Raw genomic sequence first — 20,591 nt, forward strand, 5'->3', positions numbered from 1 at the left:
CCCAGTTGATACTAGTTCTAATTCAGGTTACCTCTCTATACCACTCTGCTGTGGAGTAGTGTACCCCTTCATACCTTCAGTTGGTAAGATTCTTATTTCAGAGAGCTACCCCCCCCCCCCCCATCCATGCCAATGTTTGTGTCAAGGTACCACCACCATCCCCATTCTATGCACCAGGAGATGGCGCTAGATACCATCTCATGCTGCCAATTTGTACAAGTTATGGGGCAGGGTACCCCTCATACCAATCAATCTTTAGCACTAGTTGTGGTCCTGTTGTTGGGTCACCATTCATGCCTTGCTGCCCAACTTGTCTCTTCACCATTTTTGAAAACAATTGTCCACTTCCTTTCTTTTTCCTTTCTCTCCACCAGGCCACTGTCTACCCACCTACCACACACACACACACACACACACATACACACACACTTACTCCCATACATCACCATAGACAAATACAAACAGGAATGTAAGTATGATTTTTACTCCTGTTTGTTTTATTTATATATATATATATATACACACACACACACACACACATGCAAACATATATATATATTTGATCCTTTATATTGAACACTCAATATTTCATCTACATTCAATACTTTCTTTCATGGTGCCATCTATTTTTATGTTATTTTATTTTATATTGTATATCATATTATATATCGTATATTCCATATTCTATATCCCACATTAGTTCTGCAGGAATATAAATAAAACATAAAAAACAGACAGTGTTGGAACTCTTTTAAGCAAAATAATATATTCCTCTATACACAATCATACAAAAAAACCCCACCTTTTTTGTATTTATTTTTACTCGCATATATATATATATATATATATATATATTGTCATTTGATAATTGCATAGAAAGGGGGGGGGGAATAAGTGAGTGACAAGAGAGAGAGAAAGAGAGAGGGGGAGTAAGGCTGGTGCTTAGGCTTTGATTTCACACCTTTTTAGTTGTTTTAAGTGTTATCACAGGTGAACATTTCTCAAATAACTCAGCTTTTAGGTCACTCCCTCCCCTAAATAAACCCCTTACCACACAATAGTCTTGACCTAAACTGTTTTAAAATTCTAAACTTCTTTCTTTATTCAACCTTTGTATTTCTCCCACTTGTTCCAGCCCTGTCTTTTGCCCCATCGATGCCATATTCTTGTCTTTGTGCTTTACCATTTTCCTAACTCCTTGTTGCCGGTAGTTTAGTAATTCCTCCAGAAATTGCCTTCATCTAACCAATGCCAACCTGAGCCGACACCTATCTCTTGTCTACCTTATTAGAGTGAAACCAGAGCCAGGGGCCCAGCGATTTCCTTTTAATTGACTCCTCAGGGTTTTAGAAAGAATAGATTTATACTTTCTTTTATTTTCTTATTCACAGAAATAGTTGTAATAGATACCATGAGGTGGTGTAGCGTACCAATGTAGGGAGAAAGAAGAGCAGGGGCACCTGCTGCTGCTGTTGTTGTTGTTGATGGTTGTGGTGGTGGAGGTGAGCTCTGGATGAGCAACTCTTTACCTAGAGACCTTCTAACCATGGCCATCCCATCTTTGGAGATTTTTATATCTAGGACTACAGTCAATTTTTACCTTTTACCTATTTCAGTCATTGGGCTGTGGCCATGCTGGGGCACCACCAAACAAATCAACCCCAGTATTTATCTTTTAAAGTTTGGTACTTATTTTATTGTTCACTTTTGATGAACTGCTAAGTTATAAGATGTAAACAAATCAACACCACATATGTGTGTGTGTGTGTGTATATATGTATATATATATATATATATATATATATATATACACACACACACACACACACACACACACACACACACACACACACACACACACACACACACAGATATGCATGTATCAGACTTCTACAGTTTCCAAATTCATTCATAATGCATTAATAGACTGAGGGCTCTGGTAGAAGGCATCTGCCCAAATTGCCCCAGAGTGGGACTGATCCCAGAACCATGTGGTTATATAATTCAAGCTTCTTAAGTACATAGTGGGATATGTTTTGAGAGAGATTTGGTTGCTATTTCTTGCATGTTGAATGATAGCAAAGTGAGTGTTCTCATAAGTGACACTTGTTTTGTAAGGTAGCAGTGGTGAGTTCAAACCACCGTTAGTCCACAGTGAAGGGGCTTGCTAGACATTCATTGTCTTTGGTAGTCTAGACCAGCAGTTCCCAGCCATGGCCCCCAGGGCCTCATGCAGCCCTCGACGGTCTTCCCTCTATAAACATTTTTCTTTAATTAACTTGTGTTTTACTTTTTTTATGTGCCCCCCCCCCACCTCCAAATCGAGCTTTTGGATCCGACCTGGATATTAAAAAGATTGAAAACCACTGGTCTAGACACGAGACAAAAGTCTTCCCAGATTCTCCACCACCATCTCCATCCAAATCACCACCCTTCCCCCTCACACACCCACACCTTCCCCAACCCCCTAACCATCTCCCCACCCCTACCCCCACATCGTCCAAACTTAAAAACTGTTCCAAGTGAACTCTATTATTCCCATCTGTCTGATTCGTTAAAAAGCCCACAGATATTCTTTTATATCAGTCATAAGGACTTATATCAAAGAACCGGGAGGAGTGAGCCGAGCGTTAATTTAGCGAATGTTTTTATAAGGAAATCTGGTGCTAAAAGCGCCGTTTGCTGTGGAAATGTTCAAGTGTTATTGCAGTATGTTCCCAGAGATGGAGTGGGGGGGGGGGGGGGAGACGGATGTGCTAACTTCTCCAACAAGAGACCCTGGAAGTAATGGAATAGATAGAAGCAGTCACCATTAACAGCCCATAAAAGAAAACATATGAAGAATGGTAAAAATAATTCTTCGTTCTTCGTTGAAAGTTAGAAATGTTATGGAATTTTATCTGAAATTTCATTTTCTCTTTTTGGTAACTGTGTTACGAAAGAAGGGAGAGCTGAACTGCCAGTTGTTGTTGTTGTTGTGGTTATGATGTATTGATTAGGGGCCAGAACAGTGTATGTATATATTCACACCATATACCATCATCATCATTGTCATTCTCATATAGTTTCCTCCCACTTCCTCTATGTTGTCATGGGTGGATTGGTTGTGTCTGTAGCACTTCAACTTCATAATCCACCTAGGTATGTTCACTGTGGTCAGATGTAATCTGTATTAAGGGTGTCTGTAATACTGTGTATCCTAGCGGAACTCCAGCTGTGTTCACTTACTATTTGTGTTCACTAACCAGTTCGTTATCATCGTTTACCATCTGTTTCCATCCTGGTGTGGGTTGGATAGTCTAGGTACAAGAATGGCTGCGTGGTAAGGAAGAAACTTGCATCCCAAGCAGGGTTCTGAGTGTGGTGCCACTGTGTAGCATCTTGGACAAGGATTTTCTACTTTAGTCCCAGACACTGATTCTTGGGTGGAATTGGTAAATGAAAGTTAAAAGAAGCTCATTGAGTGTGTGTGTGTGTGTGTGTGTGTGTGTGTGTGTGTGTGTATATATATATATATATATATATACACACACACACACATGTACATACATACATACATATATATATATATATATATATATATATCATTTAACATCTGTTGTCCATGCTGGCATGGTTTGGCCAGTTATATATATATATATGTGTGTGTGTGTGTTGTTGTTGTTGTTGTTGTTATATTGTTATATTGATAGAATTTAGTTAGTGGTGGTAGTTACAGTTGTAATAATATTGGTAGGTTAAGTATAGTTGTCGGGAGAGGTGGTGGTGGTAGCAGTAATAGTTGTAGTGGTATTAACTATACTCATTCATAATCTACCTGTTTCATCTCTCTTACTCTTACCTCCCACCCACCCACCCACCCCTACTGCTCATTTAAAGAATTCTTCCCCCACCCCCCACCCGTTTTCACACTGTTCTTTGGTTATATTCCATCTCACCATTTTCTCTGACACATAATTAGAACATACTAGATTAATTAGCTCAGCTCATCAAATCTTTGCCAAAAGTTTCGGGGTGGTGCCGAGGATGACATTGATGATGATGATGGTGATGATGGTAATGGTGACAATGATGATGATGGTGATGATGCAGCAAGATGCACTGAACTAATACAACGCATGTTTGGTAAACACCCTGTCTGTGGTGAGTGCGGGTGGGAGGGGTGGCAGAGTGAGGTGGTGGTGGTGGTGGTGGTGTTTTATTTAACCCTGGATTGGGTTCTGATCCAGCAGACAGACAGGCAGACCTCTGATCAAATCTGTTCCAGCTGTGATATCATCCTGTCTTGTCAGACACAGTCTCTGTCTTGGACTATACAATGTAGTGCGGTGGTGACGGCGGCAACAGCAGTGGTGGTGGTGGTCTCTCACCTTTTCTTCCTTCTGACAATGTTAAAAATTATAATTCCATGTGCTGAGTTTAAAAGAGCCACAGAACCAAACCATTCGCCTTCGTGAGTGTTGTGTATGTTTACCTTTTAGTCAGGACGGAAAATCCTGGTGAGGGAAGGAGAGAGGGAGGGGAAATATCCCCAATCAAAAGACCTGGCTAAAATACCTGCAACAGAGTGGACTCCACTAAACACCCCCAAAATGCCAAGAGGAAGCGTGTTAAAGCAATAGACAAACTAAGTTGACCCCCACCCCAAATAGGTCATGGTGAAATTTGAACTCAGAACACAAAAGCACCTGGTCTAATGTTCTTAGAGTCCCAACAAACCACTGCCCAGAATTGGTACATTTTTTTGTATTGCCTCCAAAGTATGAAAGGTAAAGTTGATTGCAGCAGAATTTGAACCTAGATCGCCAAGGGTCTGAAAATTTACTACCAGGTATTTTATCCAGCTTCCTATCAACTCTGCCAATTCCCCACACTGGGTTAACGAATGGGGTGCAATGGCGGGGGTGGCATGATGTGTCTATGTAGGAGTTGTGTTTCATGATGGTGTGTGTGTTGTTAAATGTGTGTCTGTTAGTGTCAGTGGCACCATTATTTTAGTGGCACACTCCCCACATTCCTTTACAGGAAACAGCATGTGTGTGTGTGTGTGCTGCACTACATCTGCTTTACTCAAAACAAAATAAAGAAAAGTAACAAAAATATGAAATAAACACAATAAAACTAAAAAAAAACATTAAAATTAAAACAATTTAATAAAAAAACATGTTTAAATAAATATTTGACTAAATTTCAAGAATTGAAACTAGAAAACTTCTCTACACACACACACGTTTATAAATACAGGCACACACACATCTAACACCTCTTCTGGCACCTCTTCCGTACATACACACTTATCATTCCTCTCCACTCTTATACATCACCTAAATTTCCATATACATTCCTGTACACGTATGCATATATGTATACGTGTGTGTGTATATATATGTGTGTGTATGTATATATGTGTGTGTGCGTATATATATATATATATATATATATATATATATATATATAATATATACACACACACGCGCACACACACATCAGCCATTATACACACTCAGCAAATGTTTTATGCAATCACACACATGCACACAAGTATTCCTATACAAACATACACCCCTCTTTATACATACATGCAAACATATCTTTTATTTGTCTCAGTCATTTGACTGCGGCCATACTGGGGCACCTCTTTGAAGAATTTTAGTCGTAAAAATTGACCCCAGGACTTTTTTTTAAGCCTGGCACTTATTTCATCAGACTCTTTTGCCAAGCCACTAAGTTACAGGGAGATAAACAAACCAACACCAGTGGTCGGGGGAGAAACTAAGACACACTCTCACATAAATATACATATATATGAAGGGCTTCTTTCAGTTTCCATCTACCAAAATCACTCTCAAGGTTTTGGTCGACCTGAGACTATAGTAGAAGACACTTGCCCAAGGTGCCATGCATTGGGACTGAACCCAGAACCATGTGGCTGAGAAACAAGCTTCTTACCACACAGCCATGCCTGCACCTATACATGTGTGTGCGCGTGTGTACACGCACACACACGCATTAGTATTCCTACATATACACATCCCTCTGTTCCATCCCCACCCCACTTTCTGGTTATTAATTCCCTACTACTTCACAATTCCACTCACCTACCTCTCTGAACTTTCATTGGTAATGGTAGTGGTGGTGGCAACGATGGGTGGGGGCTGATGGTGGTAGTGTTGGTGGTATGATGGTGAAGATGATGACAATGACAGGTGGGTGGGGGTGAGGGTTGCTGATGTTGATGAGAAGAGATGCAAGAAAGCACAAAATATTAAAGTGACGAAGGCTAAACCCTGCCATAAAAGGGTGGATGGTTAAATGTAGGGGGTAGGGGGTAGAGTGGGGGTGGGGTAGGGGGTAGAGTGGGGGCAGGGGTGAACAACAGTGGATGTAGAAATATAAGTAACAGGAGGGTATATATGTATATATAGATATGTCTATAGAGCATTGAAGCTGTGCCAACAATGCAAGGTGTATATAGAGTGGTAGTGGCGATGGAAGTAGAAAAGTGACAAGTGATAGAATGCGCTGCATATATATGTGTATGTATATAAGTAGGTATGTGTATGTATATATATATATATATATGTGTGTGTGTGTGTGTGTGTGTGTACATACATATATACATATATACTGACAAGACTGGAGGTCTTACAGAGGAATGACCAATTTGCCAAAACAGTTTTTCTGAGACTACATTCTACAACTGGGTGCTCTTCCAGTCACCAACCCTCTCAGTTGCCCCTTATGAACATGCAGTGGCATACCTATTTGAAAATGAAAATACTCATGATAACTCCCTTAGATGGATCTCATTTACATATTTCCTTCTTTCCATATAAGGATGGTTGGGCAGTTAGAAATTAATCTTGACCTTATTAGTTCCATAACTGAATTAGTCTCTAATTACCTTCCCCATTAGGTAATCAAGTTAATATGCCCCCACCCTTCTTTTCTGTGTTATAGGTTCACTACACCTATTAGTAATTAATTACTGGTTAGTTTCATTTCACTGCATTAATTGCATTATTTGATTAGTATTTCATTAGCTTGTAGCCAGTAATTAGTTTGGTATTAGTTAAACGTTTCTTCCTCATTTGCATTAGTTAATGCTGGATTAGCATCAAGTTGCAGAGTAAATTATTATTGGCAATAACGAGTGAATTAGATTAACAGTTGATGCTCTGGCCAGTTTGGTGTACTTAATTAATGACTCGTTTACTTCTAGTTAATTATTAATTGATTTATGATTACGAGTTCATTTCTTCTCACTTTCATCTCTCATTAAACTTTCTCGTTAATTCTCTCTCTCTCTCTCTCTCTCTCTCTCTCTATGTACAAAGCCTGTAGGTTCTGCAATTATGGTCCTCCATCCCAAAGTCCGGAGATTCCTGATTTTTCCTACCTCACCGCCAGCTACGCTAGTGGCTGGGTGCCCTTCCTAACACCAATCACTTTGCAGAGTGGAGACTGGGTGTGGCACTAGAAAGCCTATTGTGCCCACACACATACACATGAAGTTCACTTAGGAACCACATAGTATGGGGTCCACTTGTCCTGTGCTCTGTGGATATTGTTAGTTGCTATCCTCCATTATAGCCAATATCTTAGGGGTGAAGCTTGACACATAAATACTGGAAGAAGCCTGTTGTGTACGCACATGTACGTGTGTGTATATACACTCATACATAATGCATAACTATTTTGCTGCAGATATACATACATGATAATGTATCATCATCATCATCATCGTGTAACACCTGTTTTCCATGCTGGCATGGGTTGGACAGTTTTAACAGGATTTGACCAGGCAGAGGGTTGAGGGTTGTGCCACACACTTCTTGGTTTCTACAGCTGAATGCCCTTCCTAACACCAACCAATTCACAGAGTGGACTGGTTCCTTCTCTGTTTCTTTCTCCCCCCCCCCCACCGTGGCACCCTCACTGGTGAAGTCTCAGACGTACAATAGCAAAATCCTCAATTACCGTTTCCACTCTTTGCATTTTGTTGCTCTTTCAGGATTATGCCGAAACGACCATGAATGAACTTTTAGGAATGTACGGATATGACAAGGTCAGTCACCAGGAAACGCAGAACCTGAATCTCGAACGCTACACTGCATCGTCAACGCCTGACACTTCCGTCCAAGGAATGGATGATTGTCATGGCGACAGTGATGATGAAAGTTCCGATGCTCTCAGCATAGGAGCCGAAAGGAAAAGTAAGTCAGAATTTTCGTTGCTTCTTCTGTGTTATGTCTTTCTTTCTTCCTCTCTGTCATCTGCATCTATTAACAAAACTACAAAAACCGAGGGACTGTTCTGCCCTAGCTGGAGCAAAGATCATGTAGGACATTGCTACAGCACTGCTAGAACACTACTACAAGACACCAGAATCTTAGTCCAACTCCCCAGAACACTGCTGCAACATATGAAGCACGCACACACACACACACACACACACACACACTGAAAGCAATAGCCTGATTAAGTTACCACTCATCTTAAATAAATCCCAGGGGTTAGTGTCTGTTGTAGTGGCCAAGTCCACCTTTAACAGTGTCTGCTGTGGCCCTGTATAAACTTATATAAACATAACTTTTTGTCCACATTGGACTCTGGTATGGCCAATGGTTGCAGCTAATCATTCATTAAAATCCTCAGTTAACGATTCCAAATTGAATAAAAGATGAAGTTCACATAGAAATGAACTGATGCTAATCGTGCTAATTACTGCTATAATTACTGATGTTAAAAATCAATGCTTTATATCTTTGTTAGTTTTTTTTATCTTTTTTTTTTTTTCTTGTTTGTGGTAACTGAAAGTTCTGAGATGTTTGGCAGAGGGCGGGACAGGGAATTGTTTTTACACCAAAATAGGAATGAAATGTAAATATCTTAATGGTTTGTGATGAGCAGATGAATGTATTGTGAAAGAAAATGAAGTCGTTAAGGTAGAATGTAAACAAATCATTGTGACATGTGAACAGAACTGTGTTGAGTGTGAACAAGTTGTGGATATGAAGAGCAAAAATATGGGTTTCAAATTTTGGCACAAAGCCAGCAATTTTAGGGAGGGGGACAAGTCAATTACATTGACCCCCCCCAGTGAATCACTGGTACTTTTTTTATTGAGCCCAAAAGGGGTGAAAGGCAAAACTCATTTTGGAAAAATTTAAACTCAAAATGCAGAACTGGACGAAATGCTGCTAAGCATTTTGCCTGGCATGCTAATGATTCTGCCAGCTTTAATGAGCAGAAAAAAATATTAATTAGCTACAAAGCAGAAAAAAATATTAATTAGCTACAAAGCACTTACACTTGTTCTTTGATTCCAACTTTATCTTTCGTCCCTTTGTGGTGATGGTGGTGGGGGTGGGGGGTCAACAGGATTGAGGTCCAGTGAAGCACGGGTTTTAAATGCTATCAACAATTCCTTCCCCACAGAATTGCTAGCTTTGTGCCTAATTTCAAGACCAATCTTTCGGGACTTTGTTCTTTTGCAGCTGAAACAAAGAAACAGTTTTTTCATGATTGATGTCAAAACCTAGGGATTTGTCCCTGTTCTTCCATTATTCTTCCATTATTCTTCCAGCATTTCACTTGTTATAATGGTGACTATTGTGAACCAAGTTGTTAATGTGAACATATCACAGGTTGCTCTGTTGTGGATGTGAGATCACCAGGACAGATAATTAGTGACCGAGGGGCCTAGCATTTGGAGTAACTTTGAAGATTTTTAGTTGCCTCTTGTCCATTCTAAGAGAGCAGTGGAGGTTTGGTATGAGGTGTATGGGTTGCCTGTGGGTGGTGCTTGGTTGCAGAACAATCTTCAGGAATGAAGAGTTAGTATCGTCTCAGCCCGGTGACCAGACACTGCCCAGTCCTGTCATCACAGCACTGTCATCATCATCATCATCATCAACACCACCATCAGCACCACAAACTTTGTTGTTGTCATCTTAACCACTACAGTCATCATCATCATCATCATCATCATAGCTAAATCAAGAAAAGAAGTGCAATGTTAAGCATTAAATCTCCGCTGCCCCCCCCTCACCCGCCACTTTGCTCCCCTCCCCTTGGTGCCTCTCTGGTGCCAGTGTGTAATATGTAAATTACAGAGCAATGATGTATGGCAGCACAAGTAATCACCATCGACGATGCCACTCTCTTCGAATAATGGAATATCAATTAAGTGAAATGGATCTTGATGGAAACATCTTTGAGAAATGTTATTAAGACGTTAGTTGTAATTCCAGACTTTGGTACAGGGAACCCACTACTGCAATACCACCACCACCACCACCACCAGCACTGGCTTTGGGGCAGTGATCAAAAATTGAAAAAAAAAAAATAGCTCAGTGAAATATATACGTATATATATATATATATATATATATATGTACACACACACACACACACACACACAAGAACATATATATATATATATATATATATCAAAGAAAAGAAAAAGTGACAGCTAGATAGATGGATGGATATTGCGTGCCTTTTCCTTTTTGCTTTTTTTTTTTTTTTTTTGTAAATTCAGAAATATCTGGAGAATGTTTAGTTCTGTGTATATGGTGGCATTTGACAGAATTACTACACATGCGCCTGTGTGTGTGTGTGTGTGTGTGTGTGTGTGTGTGTGTGAGTAATAGCAAGAGTGATGGACCGAGTTATCAAAGTAACAGTGAGCGTTATAATAGAACTGATTCGAAAGAGAATTATCTTAGAAGAGCTGCTGGTCAGTTTTGTGCCTGAATAAAGTGCCACCAATACAGTTTCCCCCTGTACAACAATTTATGAGGATAAGTTTTTAGCTAAGAGAGCCCCCTGTACCTTGTATTCATTGACCTGGAGAAGGCATCTAACAGGCTCCTTGTTATAGCTGGTTCTGTTAAAAGGGATGTGTGTGTGTTAGTGGTTTCTGGTGATTGAATCTGAGTTTTATGTTTGAAGTTTGCTAACTGTTATGTTGAAATCAAACTCATTGAATATTCCTGTTCAATCCTTTCTGAATCTATTTATACTACTACTAATGCCACAAGCTAGCAGAATCATTAGAGCATTCTTCACTGTCATTGTTTTTCTTGTTACTCTCTAGTTTAACCAAGATCAGTTCCAACCAGAGTCATTCTAGCCGTGTGGCAACTGACCCTTTTTAAGGTTTTCTAGGACCACATTATTTAATGCGTCCTTTAAGTCAGAGCTGTGATATAAAGGAGGTTTGGCTGCTATTTCTTACAGATCAAATGACTGCATAATGGCTATCTCATTTCTGTTGTTGTTGTTGTTGTTAGAGGTGACAGATACTCAGACAGTTGATTGCTTGATAGTGTGGTGATGGTGGTGGTGGTGGTGGTGGTGGTGACAAGAGAGCGGGGGTGGAGCGTTGTATGGGATTCAGTGAAAGGACGAGGAAGAATGAATGCCGCTGCACAGCAACTGTTCATTAGAGATGTGATAAAATTTGCACTTTTATATGATCCATCTGAGGTCAGATTACACCAATGGCTGGAGACAGACACTCTATCTACACACACACACACACATGTACATACATATACATATGAATGCATATATATATATATATATATATACACACACACACACACACACACACACACACACACACACACTCACACATACATATGTGTATTGTATATGTATGTGGGTGAGAGGGGGAGAAGTGTGTTTCTATTGCCTCAGGTGTCTGTCTCTTTCTCTTCATAATCACACACACACACACGCACACACACGTTGATGACATTTGCTCTGTGAATGTAAATAACAAAACCAATAACAATACAAACTTTTCATTTTTATGCAACACAACTTCTTGGAATAGGGTTCGGAACACACCATATGGACCCTCCTTTAGTTATAGGGGGTTGGACCTTTAAAATTGTGTCAGGAGTCACCAGACACACACAACTGTCCATAGATCTGCTTCATTTCCTCTTTCTCTCCCTCTCCCTCTCTCCCTCTCTCTCCCCCTCTCCCTCATCAGCCATCAGCCACAAAGAATCCTTACCTTAACCCATCGTCCTGCTCCTGTTAGTCTCTTTGTTATTTTCATTTTCGTCAACCCTTCAGGTATTCTTTACTTAATTCTAATAACCTTTGCAAAGCTTGTTGGTCTGTGTCCCCTACAACAGCACAAGCCCTCTTTTATTACAGAGCCACTGTAATAGAAGTACATAAGGGCTGCAACAGACTTTATAGGTGCAGAAGACCTATACAGACTTTCTGGCAGCACATACAGAACTTGTACGGTTCCTTGTAACAGCAGTATATAAGGCATTGGTCTACTACATTCCTGGTCACATCTTGACCCTAATTCCTTGCCTTGTACCACAATCGTATTGTATGATCCTTGGAGATATATATTTATTGATATTTGTGTCAACACTCTCTTCAATTATCTCTCTATTTCTAAACACATTGTTATGTGTCAGGGTGTGTTGACCGGGTAGATGCACTGTGTAACCATTAACTGGGTAGACAGACATTGTGTGTTGACTCAACAGGAAAATGTAGTGTATGGACCCTGCGGAGATGATGTTGACAAATATATCCCATCCAGTGGAGTTTTCTCTCCTAATTTCTTTCCAACCAAAATTCATGCTTCACTTTCAATGTTTTCCTGTCAAATAACACCACATTTCATTACTTTCAGTGTGAATATATATATACACACACACACACACACACACATGTATGCATTAAGATTTATGCTTTTGTGTTGTGTATGTATATAGATAGATGTATACAGGTTAGGCTTAGAACAAGCAAAACAGAACTCAGAATAATAGTATACACAAACACACACACACTAGTGTTAAAGAGAGAGATTGAAATCCTTTTATTATCACACAGTGTGTGTGTGTGTGTGTGTGTGTTGTCTGGTCAGTTGGCAAGTTGAAAGAAAAACACAGTTGCGCCTTTGCAAGGCTGAGAAATGTTTGGAGACACCTTTATTTGGTAATTTGTAGCCAAAATATAATATTACAGGAAAAAAAAAATTGTTATAAACTGCAAACACACACACGCACACACACACACATTCCTTCCACTAACCTAACCTCTTTGCAAATCCTGTAAAAGCAATAAAGCTTTCTCTCTCTCTCTCTGTCTCTCTGTCTCTCTCTCTCTCTCTCCCTCTCTCTCTCTCTCTCTCTCTCCCACATTTTCCTGTTTGTCAACAGTACAGGTGAAAGAGTGACCCCCTCCTTCCACACCTCTCCCTCTCTCTCTCTCCCTCTCTCTCTCTCCCTCTCTCTCACATCAGACAACAGTTCAGGTGAGAAAGAAGGACCTCCAAACTGTGTGTGTGTGTGTGTGTGTCAGCTTTCTTTTCCAGTGTGTCAACTGTTAAAACAGGGTTAGAGAGATACCCCCAGCTTGTCTTTCTCTCTCTCTCTCCCCCCTTTTGGGGGTCTTATCATCAATGCAGGGAAGCCAAGAGGGGGGGTGCTGAGAAGAGATTTCCCAGCCATCTTGCCTCTCCTCCTCTCCAGTCTCTTTCCTGCACAGACAGTAAGAGAGAGAGAGAGAGAGACTTCCCCCCCCCCCGCTCTATGTCTCTCCCCCCCCCCCCGTCTCCAATCTGTCAACTGTAGCATTGGATATTTTGTTGTCTCTGTAAACTGATTCCTTTTCTTTTGTGGCTTTTCAAATCTTCAAATGTGTGTGAGTGCATACATGTGGGTGTGTGTGTGTTTGTGTGAGTGCGTACATGTGGGTGTGTGTGTGTTTGTGTGAGTGCGTACATGTGGGTGTGTGTAATGCATATGAGTTTTCTGTTCAGGGTTTTCTTTCTGCACACACACACACACACACACACATAACACCTTTACTGGTAAAATATCTCCCTCCCTCCCTCTCTATCTACCTATCTACCTATCTATCTCTTCCTTTTAAAATGTGTTAATAGAACTGGCCAGTGAGTGGTGGTGAGTGGTGAGTGGTGAGTGGTGAGTGGTGAGTGGTGGTGGCAGTGGCAGCAGCATTGCTTGTTCTCATCGAGACTTTTGACCATTGTATGGGAATGAAACCTGAATCCTCACTCTCTACCCCCCCCCCCTCTCTCTGTGGGCGAGTGGATGGACTTAGTGGTGCTGGGGTGGGGGTCCAGATATTCCTGAAGATAAGATATGTGGGGAGAAAGAGAGACAAACAATTAAATACATAAACATTTACAATGAAACAGGAACAGCAACCTAACAAAGACGTGGTGGCGGTGGGAGGTGGGGAGTTGGCTGCACTGGAAGGAGGGGTTGGTGATGGTGGGGGTGGTAAAGAATTGTTGGAGACAAAATGTTGTTTAATGCCCCCCCTCTTTTAACCCTTATCCAACAAACCCCTGATCATAAATGTTCCAGTCAAGACCATTCTGTTGTTACATTATCTTACATGTCCTTCCAAGTTTTAAGCAGTGGAATGTCATTTGGCTGCTATTTCTACCAATTTGAGTGACCACATAGAAACTCCTTGGCTGTTTTTGTGTATATTCCCTTGACATTTTCTATGACAGTCATTCTTCACTAGGGTTCATATGGCCCTTGCGGGTGAGATCCATATAAGATTTCATCATTAAAATTTATCTGCAATAAATTGGTTACAGCTTTACAAGTCAAAAAATATTTTAACCCTTGTTTTAATACAATTCCTAATATTTAATTCTAAGAATATAATAGGATTTTTTTTTAAAACATTGACTGGCTGGAGTGGGGGGTACAATAGGATTCAAAGGGGTCCCTAGACAAATAATTAAGGAGAAACACTGAGTGATGACGTGTGTAGAGATGAGGTGTCTAAGTGGTACAGGGGCAGAGAATAATTTCCTTCTGAAGGGCCATCTGGGTTGAGAAAAATAAGGAATCTTCCATTTGACAAATTCAGATATAAAAACTGTAAAAAAGTATCTATCACTTCTCTCTCCCTCCCACACACACATTGCAGGATGTAGACATTCACTTCACTCACACCCACACCCACACCATACATGAGAGACTTCCATAAAATTTTTATCAACCAATTCCACTCACAATGCATTTGTTGACCTGTAGCCTTTAGTTGCCTCATGTATTGCACAGTGAGATTGAACATGGAACCACATGGTTTGAAACACAAACTATAGTCACACCAGTTTCTTTTTTTGTTTTCCTGTTTTTACAAATCTCAACACACTGGTTATCAATCATGTTAGTCATGCCTGTTGGAAGGGCCAGTAAGTCATTAGTCACTGTTCCTTCTCTTAGGATTGATTGATTTATAAAGTGGTTGGATCATTCTGTATCATTTGTCCACTAGATGACCATTTCTGCTTCCTCTGAGATATTTGAGCAGCAAAACAACTTCAATGTCACTTTTATCCAAGCTTTATAGCGAGGCCCAGAAACTGACCACCTCTCAAATGTTTTCTCGTAACCCACCCATCGTTAGTAGGAAGATTTTGTGGACGTAAAGTTTGCAAGTGTGTGTTTTGGGTGGTCACTTTGGGAGATTATCAGAGATTAGTGACTCTGTGGCATTTGTAAATCTTATAAAGGTTTTTGGTTGTGTTCAGTCTGAATGGATGTTAGGGTTAGTGGGGAGGAGGTAATAGACAAAAGCAGAGAGATGGAACCACCACCACTCTCTCCTTCAGAGATAAAGGCTATGAACTAATAGGTTGGGGTGGGAGTGAAATGGACAAAATCTGGTAATCTCTTTGTTTCTCTTTCTCCTTCTTTGTTGTGTAAGATGGAGAAGCAGTACATGGGCTTTTCAGTTTTCTTGTACCAATAAGTTGTCACCACCTCTCCCCCCCCCCCCACTTCCTGCATGTCTGTCTGTGTGTCCTTGTGGAAGTTAATACCTTTCTAACTTACACCCTGTTCTTGGTAATAACAACCTCTGCTACTATTTCCACCCTGACCCCTGTCCAACCCTCCATCAGTGCCCCCCCCCATCCAATAACTTCCTCCACCTTCACAACAGCCATCTTGGTAATCGGGCACTACCCACCCAATCACCCACCCTCCAATGTAAATCTCTCCTCCCACCTCACCCCTCATCCTATGTATACCACCCAAGTAATAAATACTGTGTTAAAATCTTCTCTCTCTCTCCTTCTCACCCTTCCTACCTTGCGTCAACTCGCCACCCACCACCCGCCCCAGCTGTACTTTCTACTGGTCTGTCCATTATGTTGACTCCCTAACTCCCTTCTCCCCAACCCAGCTTCCACTAATACATGAATCACCACAACTTTTAACATACACACACACACCACCACCACCACCTTAATGGGGAGTTGTGGCAGTCATTGTTACCATTATTAGGGAGGGGGCACTTACCTGTCATGTACCAATTAACACCCACCAACCCCCCCCACATCACTGCATGTCTAAACAAGATTACACTCACCTGTATGGTTTCTCTCACTTTCAACAACACACACACACACACTCTCTCTATCCATCTACCTCTATCTCTCTCTTTCTATCTATATAGAGAGAGAGAGAGACAGACAGACAGATATGTGTGTGTGTGTGTATATATATATATATATATATATATGATATATCACTTTCCCTCCCACTCTCTTTCTGGAACACTTTTTCTTCTTTATCTTTCTCTCCCCCTTTCACTATCATAACATGGTGTATGTGTGTGTAGATACACACATATATATACACATACATACATACATGCGTGCGCACGCACACACACACACACACATTACTTCCTATCTCTCCCACTCTCGTTATTTCTCAGTTTCCTTCTCCCCCCACCTCTCCCCTCCCTTATAGAAACTGATCCTCTGCATGTCCTGACATGTGTGTTGTGGAAATATGGAGCAAGTAGGAAGGTGGCTGGCTTAAGGGGCGTTGGGGGGGGATGCAAACCCCAGTCATGAGACTAGCTTTTAAGGGGACCCAGGCAGTTGCTCCTTATTCTTTGTGATGGATAACACAACTCTTGTGTAACTTTTTGCAGTAAGAAGTTCGATTCTCAACCTGGATTTTGCAACAACAACAACAACACAGAGATACCCCTCTCTCCGTCTGCTTTGTTAATCTAGGTTGTATTAATTAAAAGTTTGTGTAATTATTTTTCATGTCATACATGTAAGCCACAGTTAAGTGACAAGTAACACATTGCATGTAAAACGACAGGCTGCAGTTGCCAATTGCAAGAAAGCACAGGTTTCAGTTGATGTGCCACTAATGTCGTTGTTATTTTACCTGCTGATCCACTGGAATATTTTTTTGTTCTCGTTAACAACACTGTTTTAGCTCTGATATTGTGTACAGCCAGTCACTGGACCAACCGGCTGCTGGTGGATATTGTATTTTGGTTGACCAACAGCTATCAAAGGTCAAGGTGAAACCATAACTGTAATGGTTGACTGTATACAACCACACACACAAAAAAAAAGGGAAAAGAACCAGTGAAGGAAAAAAAAACCCCTTGCATAGATGGGTGGGTGGGTGGGAGTGTTTGAGATGGAGGGAAGGGCTAAAGTATGAGGACAAGCACAGGTGTCTTGCTATAGAAAAGATACATGACCACCCTGCATTAAATAGGAGTGGACAGGATTAGTTCGGAAGATGGTGGGATGCCAGAACAAATCCTCAAGGAGTAAGGAGGTAAGTAAAAATGGAGGAGGAGGGTGGTAGAGGTGGTTGCAGTAAGTAATGATCACAGGGGGTGGAGGGGTGATAGGGGCCACACGTGGAAGGCGTGAGAGCTGTATGGTGCTTGGAAGCCATAGTTTGGCCTCTGTTAGCATAATAGGATTTAATAACAGCCAAGTTTGATGATACTCTTGGAGAGATTGTTGGTCAGGCACAGGCAACCTTTTTTGAGAAGCAGACTGCATGAGACTCATCAACAGGTGAGTTACATTACTAAAAAGAAGTCAAGGTGATTATTCATTGGCAACCATTCTGAAAGTCCTGTGGGTCACAGTTTGTCAATGGCTGCTTCTAGGTGGTGATGATGATCAATGGAGCTGTTCAGCCTATTTTAGAGTTGTAAAACAGAATAAAAATATATTTGACTTCGTCCAAGCTTTATTTGATATAAAACACTATGGCTTCCAAGCACCATACAGCTCTCGCGCCTTCCACGTGCAGCTCCTATCATCCCTCAAGTACTGAGTCTGATGTTATCAACTAACTCCCACCTTCCCTAAAACTGCTAGCTTTGTACCAAACCTTCAAATTATTACTATTTATTATTAGGATGAAGGCTGCAAGCTGTCAGAATGGTTAGCGCACTGGACGAAGTGCTTAGTGGTATTTCGATTGCCACTACATTCTGAGTTCAAATTCCACCGAGGTTGACTTTGCCTTTCATCCTTTCGGGGTCCATTAATTAAGTACCAATGAAACACTGGGGTCAGTGTAATCAACTAGTCCCCTCCTCACAAATTCAGGCCTTGTGCCTTTAGTAGAAAGGATTATTATTATTATTATTATTATTATTATTATTATTGTAAACTCCTTATGTCTATTATTGTGACACTGTTTAATGTCAATGTTTATTTGTGAATTGTGATATGTCTGTGCAACTGTGATTGTGGTAAAGGTTTGTCTGTTTGCAGAATGGGGGCGGGGGAGGGGGTCATTTCAAAATGCTTTGGTGTTTAGTCTTCAGTCTGCATTTTGTTTGGATGATGATGGTGTTGGCGGCGGCAGCAGTGGTGGTGGTGGTGGCAATGATACCAGATCACTGAGGGGGGTGTGAATATCTTACCTGTAAATGCCAAGGTTAAGTAGACCCCTTATAGTATTATAATGAAAGGATGTTGGGTTAGGGGAAACAATATGTTTTGATCTTTTGTGACTCTTCTCTCTCTCTTAACAGCTGGCAGTTCTTCTGATAATGAACCAATGGATGATGATGATGATGGTGATGATGATGATATCAAATAGAATTGTCTTGGAAGGATCTTCTGTTTCATTTGTTGTTGTTGTTTTTGTTGTTGTTCACAATGTGATATATATATATACACACATATATATATCACATAATATTGTGTGCAAGTGTGTGTGATTCATGTGCAAATATATTATTACACAATGTGTGCTATTATATATAAATAACATGGTATATATAGATATAGATATATGTGCTTGTATATACATTTGTATGCGTATATATGTCTGTGTGTATATATATATATGTGTATATGTATACACACACACGCACGTACATATGCACACCTGCATAAATATACATCATACATGCACAGACACACTTATTTCTTACACGGGGTGGTGTGTGTGTGTGTGTGAGTGTATATATATGTTAATCTCCAGCAGATTTAAAAGAAAAATTGTCTTGCAGGCTCTTCGAATGGGGAGACAACTCTAGCAGCCCAACATAGAAATTTGGTCTCTGCACTGAATAAACGACTTTGTCATGATTCAGGGGGAGGTAGGAGTGACATTTAAACCTTTTGATTGTTGTTGTTGTTGTTGTTGTTGTTGGCACCATCTGCTGTTTCTGTTTGTTTCTTTCTCTCTGGTAGTAGCTTGTGTTGCTCTTCTTCTGCTTGTTGATGTCAGTTCGTAATTGTATTGGCTTAATGGCTTAAGGTCACTGCTCTGCCTTCCCCCCCCCCCAGCTTCTTCTTGTAGTCATCTTTGGTTTAGTAACTGCTTGGCAAACACAAACCTATATGTATGTACATAGAAGTAGTGTTAGTAACTGTATGATTTTATATACACACACACACATGTGTGTGTGTGTGTACATTCTTTCTTTGTGGAATTCTCATGCTACCATTGGTAACCTTATCCAAAATGGAAACAGTTTACCAATATTTTTAAAAGGGAAGTTGATAATTGCAGTGTTTCATATGAAACCAATGGTAGCATGGTAAATCCACAAACAATGAATATACACGTGTGCATATGTGTGTGTGTTTATATGCATGCATATATGCCTGTATGTGTATGATTATATATATATATATGTGTTTGCGTGTGTATCAAACAGCATAACAGATTAGTTAGTATGCTTCCATTACGACACAGTTTTGCCAGCGTGGAATATTCGAACGGTATCCATTTGACTACATATTTATGCCGACATTTAAAAAAATACATTTACTTTACAACAATACTCTGTTTTTCTTTTCTTTTCTTTTTTGTCATATCACATACTGATAAAACATGGCAACAAGATTTATATATACATGTATGCATGTGTGTATGTACACACACACACACATATATATATATATGAATTTTTTTTTGCCGAAATACTGAAGAAATGGACTGCTAGCTCATTGAAACATGTGGATGTGTGTGTTTACTTAAATATATACCTGTATGGAAGTATATATGTGTGTATGTACTTATATACACACACATATTCAAATACCTATACACACACACATTGAAATACTTGTATACACCAATAAATATCTCTCCATACCAATACACACTTCTTTTTTTATGTCGTTTGTTGCTTTAACCTGCTAAAAGTACAGTAGTAGTGGTAGTAGTGGTAGTAGTAGTAGTAGATTTTTTTTTTCTTATTTTATTTTGAAGTTTTAACTTTTTAGAAATATTTTACATATTTTCATT

The 20,591-nt window shown here is 40.2% G+C and overlaps 1 protein-coding gene across 2 annotated transcripts in view; it reads left to right on the forward strand.

Annotated features, from left to right (window-relative positions):
- The window catches only part of LOC106874120 (uncharacterized), a 137,426-nt gene that overhangs the window by 87,427 nt on the left and 29,408 nt on the right, over positions 1-20,591 (forward strand). The window contains exons 4-5 of one of the 2 annotated variants that reach the window (XM_014921730.3): positions 8,015-8,216; positions 19,345-19,434. In XM_014921730.3, coding sequence (XP_014777216.1) covers positions 8,015-8,216; positions 19,345-19,434 — 292 coding nt within the window. The remainder of the gene's footprint in view (positions 1-8,014; positions 8,217-19,344; positions 19,435-20,591) is intronic. The other variant, XM_014921731.3, reaches the window with a different exon arrangement.

This window comes from Octopus bimaculoides, chromosome 15 (assembly GCF_046866305.1).
Source record: "Octopus bimaculoides isolate indiv1 chromosome 15, ASM4686630v1, whole genome shotgun sequence".
NCBI classification, from domain to species: Eukaryota; Metazoa; Mollusca; class Cephalopoda; order Octopoda; family Octopodidae; genus Octopus; species Octopus bimaculoides.